General features: G+C 50.0%; 1 protein-coding gene across 1 annotated transcript in view; it reads right to left on the reverse strand.

Moving 5' to 3' along the window:
- LOC112495116 overlaps nt 1-203 on the reverse strand; it is a gene marked incomplete at its 3' end in the record, with an annotated part of 746 nt that extends 543 nt beyond the window's left edge. The window contains exon 1 of the mRNA XM_025090087.1: nt 149-203. Within this exon, the coding sequence (XP_024945855.1) occupies nt 149-197 (49 nt within the window). The remainder of the gene's footprint in view (nt 1-148) is intronic.
- Between the last annotated feature and the right edge of the window lie 9 nt (nt 204-212).

Raw genomic sequence — 212 nt, forward strand, 5'->3', positions numbered from 1 at the left:
AGCAGAACACTGCTGGACAAAAACGGATTACGCTGAGCCGTCGACATCGTATCGGGCGAATAAAACTCGAGCGCTGGCAACGGGCCGATATAATGCTGATTCTCAGGTGTATTGAACAGATGCGGAAAGACGCCCTTTTGTTTCAAACCAGCCGCATCCGCGAGGCCGAAGGCTTTCGGTAGTGCACTCAACGGCATATGAAAATAATTAAG

The sequence above is a fragment of the Cephus cinctus genome, unplaced genomic scaffold (assembly GCF_000341935.2).
Source record: "Cephus cinctus unplaced genomic scaffold, Ccin1 Ccin1_scaffold1271, whole genome shotgun sequence".
Lineage (NCBI taxonomy): Eukaryota > Metazoa > Arthropoda > Insecta > Hymenoptera > Cephidae > Cephus > Cephus cinctus.